This window comes from Episyrphus balteatus, chromosome 4, assembly GCF_945859705.1.
Source record: "Episyrphus balteatus chromosome 4, idEpiBalt1.1, whole genome shotgun sequence".
Classification (NCBI taxonomy): domain Eukaryota; kingdom Metazoa; phylum Arthropoda; class Insecta; order Diptera; family Syrphidae; genus Episyrphus; species Episyrphus balteatus.
Genome location: NC_079137.1, coordinates 80,378,106 through 80,384,811, shown reverse-complemented (window position 1 = coordinate 80,384,811; position 6,706 = coordinate 80,378,106). Strand labels below are relative to the sequence as shown.

General features: G+C 28.8%; 1 protein-coding gene across 1 annotated transcript; it reads left to right on the top strand.

Annotated features, from left to right (window-relative positions):
* The first annotated feature begins 2,358 nt into the window (after positions 1–2,358).
* Positions 2,359–5,338, top strand: LOC129918488 (uncharacterized). Its single transcript, XM_055999073.1, has 2 exons — positions 2,359–2,878; positions 4,463–5,338. The coding sequence occupies exons 1-2, from the start codon at positions 2,704–2,706 to the stop codon at positions 5,323–5,325; spliced, it is 1,038 nt and encodes a 345-aa protein (XP_055855048.1). The 5' UTR covers positions 2,359–2,703; the 3' UTR covers positions 5,326–5,338.
* The last annotated feature ends 1,368 nt before the right edge of the window (positions 5,339–6,706 follow it).

Genomic DNA, 6,706 nt, shown 5'->3' with positions numbered 1-6,706 from the left:
GCACTTGTTCTAGCGTTTACTTTTAATAGTTCGCATCAATAATATCTTTTTCATTTGCAGTGGGTTCATGTGTATGAAGGCTTGTATGTTTTAAAATAGTTTGATCGCCACTTGTGACCACGCGCGATTTGCACTTGTATTTAATTCTTTGGGCACATGCCCAATTAAAAGTTCCTTTTTTAGTAATTCTTTCTAAGATAAATGAATAGCCGTCAATTAATAATTTTTGTTTGCCTTTATTCGTTTTTACAACCGATATATTCATTTTGAAACAAAAACACTTAAATAACAAGAAACTTTAACACGTGTAATTAAGAAAAACTTAACAGCGAAAGCAGAAGAGAAATGTTGCATATTTTTTTTGAAACATTTCTTTTTTCCGCGCCTAAAATAATATACATTGCATCAAATGTATGACATGTACAATTGTACAGTGTACATCAAAAATTTGAAACCAAGTTACAAAATGGAAATTTTCTTTATTTTTTGATCCAATTAACTATTTTATTAAAGTTGCTTACATTGTTTTCTTATATATTCGTATAGAGATAGAATCATTAACTTAATTATTAAGAAACAAATTAAATTAATCGATTTTCATCAACATTTTGTTTTAAAGTGATTCCAAACTTTTGGCGGAGGGTGTAAGTATAATTCATTAATGAAATCAAATTGGCTTTTCATAAAAGAGAAGAAGATTAATTGAAAAGAGAATGTTAGAAACAATGAACAAATTTAAATTTAACAAAAAAGACGAGAGAATTCAATAAATAGTGAAAGAGGGAAAATTAAGTGAACGAAAAAGAATTAAGTAAATGAAGTGTTTTGTTCTCTCTCTCCTTTTCACGCAGCTTCTAATATTAATCTAATATTAATTACCTATATTAATCAGCATTAGATTCTGTAAAAATGCTGTAAAAAAAATATGGTTTTGATAATGTAAAAAAGTGCGCGCGCACTTTTTTACATTATCAAAACCATATTTTTTTTACAGCATTTTTACAGAATTTTGACGTACAGAATTTTGTAATACAGTATTTTGACCAACCAGAATTTTGCTGTACAGAATATTGACTATCAGAATTTTGCTCATACAGTATTTTGCACATACAGAATTTTGACATACAGTATTTTGGCATACAGTATTTTGAATACAGAATTTTACAACATACAGGATTTCGACCCCAACCCTTTTATTTTTTTTTTTCCAAATTTCTATATAAAAAGTTTTAAAAATTTAAGCAACTTTAACTCTAAGAGCAAGTTCGTGTGACCTAGTAGTGCATTTTATTTTTGTCAGTGCTGTAGGAGTAAATTTTCTCTCCTGGGGTATTTTTTAACGTGGGTATATGGCTACACTATTTGTAGCAGCGATTTTCTTCAGAAAAATACTTCTGCGTTGAACTCATTTTTGAAAAATGTTTTAATTTAGTAACACATTTTTGAAATTAAATAAAAAAAATCTGTATCTTACTAGATTTTCAAAAAATGGGAAATTCTCAAAAATTTCTTGGAAAATGGAGTAGGTACTTAGAGCACTTAATTATTATTCAAAGCCCACTTAACACGAGTCGATTTTTGCCGGGAGGCAAAGCTTTTCGGTGTAAGTCGCCTTGTGTAAATGTAATCCGCAGGTGACTAAAGTGACAATTCATTGAGGTACCTAGCTCAAAAATATGCATAATTCTACTGCGGATAGCTTTAAAAAAAAAAAATACGGGAATTTTTTTTTCGAGCAAAAATTCAAGCGTTCCCATTTTGGAATGAAGGCATTTAAACCATTTCATTGATATGTAAAATATGGTGTTCTAGTAGAATATCTGGACTGCAGAATTTCAAAAATTCGTTATTTCATTTTGACACCGATTTTCAGAATATATGTATTTGTTTTACATTATATTTTAATTCATATTTAAAAACTGTATGTATTTTTTTAATTTTTCGAAGTCTAAAAATGTATTTTTCATTAAAATTTATTTAAACGACAGTAAAACATGTAGGTTAGAAATGGATGACACTACAAATTTTTGAACAAACATTAAAAAACAATCTTATATATTTTTTTTTTTAATAAGATTACCTAATTTCCTAGATAATAAATTTTTACATTCGAACTTGTTTCATTTTTAAACTCAATTTTTTTTTTAACTTCCTTTTATGAATCATGAACAACACAACAAAAAATCTAAATCGGTTTTTCGATTTAATAAGATACCTAATTGATTTTTCTCATTCTTAAAAAAAAAGTCTGGCAACGCTCTTTCCCAATTAAAAAATAATTATTACCACTCCACTCACCGCACTGAAGTGATAATGAACTCTCCACTCTACACGCATCGTTCACTCTCATTCACGTTGATGAGATATATCGCAGCTTCACCGCTTCGTTTGCTTACAAAGCAACTGAGTGTGTTTGTTCTGTGTGATTATTTTCGGCTGAAAAAAAAAAAAAAAAATGTGTGTATATCGAAATATCATTTCTCAGCTTTGACTTATCTGCTGTTGATATTGGTTGTTGTTGCTGACTGACTCATCGTCTTCGAATAAAACTCGGCGAACAGATAATTTGTGTTTTGATAAATTCAGTTGTTCGATGACGTTCACGTGGTTGTGTGAAAAAAGAGTGTTTTTTGTTTAATTTGAGTATCACGTGTGTGCGATTATAAAATACCTTTTTTGGTGGGAAAAACAAAATAAAAAAAAATGTCAAAAGACAGTATGAGTGATCACAAAGCTGAATATTATCTGCTGAATGCGAAACTATGTCGGCTCGTACAAGAAAACCCATGCATGTATGATCGATCGGCGCCAAATTATTTGAAGAAAGATTATGTCGAACGAGCATGGACTAATATTGCCCGTGAGGTGAACGATACCGGTGAGTGAGTTTTTTTTTTTTTCATTATGTGAGTGTGTTGGATTTTTAAATTGTGTTAGTGCGATGATAAAAAAGATTGCATGCGTTATTATCGTATTCGTAAACATTGCTGAATTGAAATTTTGTTGCGCTGAGAATGTTTATGGAATTATTTTTTTTGAGTGTTGCCACTTTATAATTTTTTATTAATTTGATTTTTTCTTGAGGATTTTTTCTAAAATTTGCAAAAAAATGTTGCCACTTTATATTATTTGTATTAACTTATTTTTATTTTATTTTTTGCGCTCAAATTGTTAATGGGATTATTTTTTGTTGAATTTTGCCACTTAACATTTTTTTAATCAATTTGATTTTTTCTAAAATTTGTAAAAAATGTTGCCACTTTATATTTTTTTTAATCAATTTTATTTTTCCTTGAGGATTTTTTCTTAGAAATGTAAAAAAATGTTGTCACTTTATATTTTTTTTTTATTGATTTGATTTTGCTAAAATTTGTAAAAAAAAATAGTGGCACTTTTTATTTTTTTACTAATTTGATTTGGATTGCATGCGTCACAGTCGTTTTCGTGAAGATATGTTGCTGAATTGAAATTTGTTGCTCTGAAATGTTGATAGAAATATTTTTGTGTTGCCACTTAATAGTTTTTTTTTTATTAATTTGATTTTTTCTTGAAAATTTTTTCTAAAATTTGGAAAAAAATGTTGCCACTTTAAATTTTTTTTATGTAACTTACTTATTATTTGTTGTGCTCAAATTGCCATTTAATAATTTTTTTAATTCAATTGGTTTTTTTGAAAGCTTTTTTCTAAAATTTGTAAAAAATGTTGCCACTTTAAATATTTTGTATTTACTAAATTTTTTCCTTTTTGCGCTCAAATGTTTTAAGGGATTATTTTATGTTGAGTGTTGCCACTTAATTGTTTTTTTAATCAATTTGATTTTTTCTTGAGGATTTTTTCTAAAATTTTTAAATATGTTGCCACTGCATATTTTTTTTATTAACTTATTTTTTTTTTTTGTTTTGCGCTCAAATTGTTAATGGGATTATTTTTTGTTGAATGTTGCTACTTAACATTTTTTTAATCAATTTAATTTTTCTAAAATTTGTAAAAACTGTTGCCACTTTAAATATTTTGTATTTACTTAATTTTTTCCATTTTGCGCTCAAATTGTTAATGGAATTATTTTATGTTGAGTGTTGCCACTTAATAGTTTTTTTTAATCAATTTGATTTTTTCTTGAGGATTTTTTCTAAAATTTTTAAATATGTTGCCACTGTATATTTTTTTTATTAACTTATTTTTTTTGTTTTGTGCTCAAATTGTTAATGGAATTATTTTTGTTGAGTGTTGCCAATTTAATTTTGTTTTAAATTTGATTTTTTTCTTGAGATTTGTTAAAAATGTTGCCGCCTTACTTAATTAGTATTTTCATTTTTTTAAAGACTTTTTATAATTTGAAAAAAAAAGGTTTAATATACCATTAATTGAATATTAAAGCAATATAAAAGAAAATACAAAAATCAACACCCACCCATGCATTTTATTATTTTTATTAACATGAACACCTTTTTTTGTTTCTAGTTGGCTCTTGCAAAGAACGCTGGAGAAATATTCGCACAGCTTATGCTCGATCGGTGAATATTTACAAATCACCATGCGGACCAAACAGACACAAACGTTACTACCTTCACGATGAGTTACAATTTCTTACCAAGCACATAGCTCCAGGTCTGCCAAGTATTCCAATTCGAGTCTTAACTCCAACAGAATTGGAAGAAATGCATGAAAATTCCCGACAATCTATCGATGTGACCGACGAAAGTTCTAACTATCAAATAAATCTTGACTCTCCATCGCCGCCGCCACAACCTGAAACAATTGACGAACAAGTTCAAGAAGATGAATCAGATCACGAACAAGAACGAGATACAGAGCCGGAGCAAGAAACAGATCGACAACCTGAATCAGAATCCCAACCAGTTAATGAAGAACTTCCTGTTCAAGCTAAAAAACGTCGCCGTAATAATTCCGACGAAATATCAAAAGAAATTGTTCCAAAGACACAAAAAAGAGACTTAGATTCTGATTTTCTACAAAGTTTACTGCCCGACATGAAAATCATGAATTACAGACAGAAAATATTATTCAAAGGGAAAATTTTCCAAGCTCTCGAAGAAGTTTTCAATGATCCAAAGGATTTTCCCCGAAGAGAAGAAGCGTATTTATCACAAAAAAGTTCATTCGCAGCTCCAACTCCTGTTACAGGACGATCGTTAACGCGACAATCTTTTGGAAATAAAACTTTTGCTGAACGAAGAGATAAGCAGCCTGAAGCGCCTTCAAAAAATAATAACAGACTTCCAATGGTTCAATTGGCTCAGGCACAAAATGAAAGTGTGGTAGTTGTAAAACAAGAAAACGAAGAAGTATTCGTGGAAGATTAAGTTTGTTCTTAAAAAAAAAGAATTGTGTTTTTTTTTTGTTAAAATAAATGGATTAATAAGAGTTTTTGTTCTTATAAAAAAAATGTTTTTCTTCTTTAACTTCACAAAGTGGCGTCCAATGAGAGTAAACAGAGTTTTGTTCTTTTGTATGATTTCTTAAGTTTCTGAAGATTGGCTTACAACTTACGGTCTTGTACGTGCAAATGTACCTACAGAAAACTAGTTCTTTTACTAAAAATGCTAAATAACTGGCGCCCAATGTCGGTTTACTCGACTTTTGGTGAAAAAGTATTCATAAGATCATCTTTTAAATTATTTTATCAATGAACTGAACAATAGAACAATTCAAAATACCCCAAGTGGAATACCACAGATCCGTTAAATATGGTAAGTGGCGCCCAACGTGAAGTCACAGATATTTTGTATTTATTTGAATAACTTTAAAATAATAGTTAAAAGGAATTATGTAGACCAGAAGATCAATTCCCGATCTGTGAAACTGTGAAGTGATACAAAATTTATCATTTCAGTTTTCATATGAAAAATTTTTGGGTAATAACGAGGAAAAAATAACAAAAATAATAAAAAATTATTAAAAATTATTTTTATTTTAAGTGGAGCGATTGAATATAATTCAAAGTTAGATTTTAAAAATCAAGTTGAGGTCACTTGAACTTTAATATTGAAACATTTTTGAGGTTTGTTTAAATTTGTTTATGAGTCAAGAATCTAACTTATTATAAAATCTTGATAAAACAGATCTACACACAGTTCCTTTTAACTATCCTTTTGAAGTTATCCAAATAAATACAAGATTTCTGTGACTTCACGTTGGTTGGGCGCCACTTACCGTGTAAAAATTTTCGTAAAATTATCTGTCAAATGATGATGCATGGATATTAGTTCTTAAATAACCTTTAAACTAATTAACAAGAGCATCCAATAACCCTAATAAAGATCCCATTTCTAATTTTTATTGCAAATGGCGCCCAATGCGGAACCACACTATTTTTAATATTTATTTTAACATCTTTTGGAGAATAGTTTAAAGCATGGAACTATTAAAAACCTTTTTCTCTTACTCAATTTTTTTTCTTTAACATGGCGCCCAACGTGAGTTTCATATCGAAATGTGTATAGTTCACATTCTTCTGATTAAAGGGAGTCCCCGAGAGTAAACCTAGAGATTTCTGAAAATTTCTTTAAAATTTCAATCAACTAAATGTATTGGATGTTCAATTTTCCTTCCACAAATTTCCTTATGATTTTTCCTTCGTATAAGAAATTTCCATATTCTTCTAGCCTCTTTTTAATGTGACACGTTTTGATTAAAAAATAATTGATTCACGTTTCCTAAATCATCAATCAGTTTCTATATCGT

Excerpts from the sequence above, each read along its gene's own strand:
- LOC129918488 (XM_055999073.1), top strand. The coding sequence starts at position 2,704 with ATGTCAAAAGACAGTATGAGTGATCACAAAGCTGAATATTATCTGCTG. Across the intron at positions 2,879-4,462 it reads CCGTGAGGTGAACGATACCG|TTGGCTCTTGCAAAGAACGC; the intron begins GTGAGTGAGTTT and ends TTTTGTTTCTAG.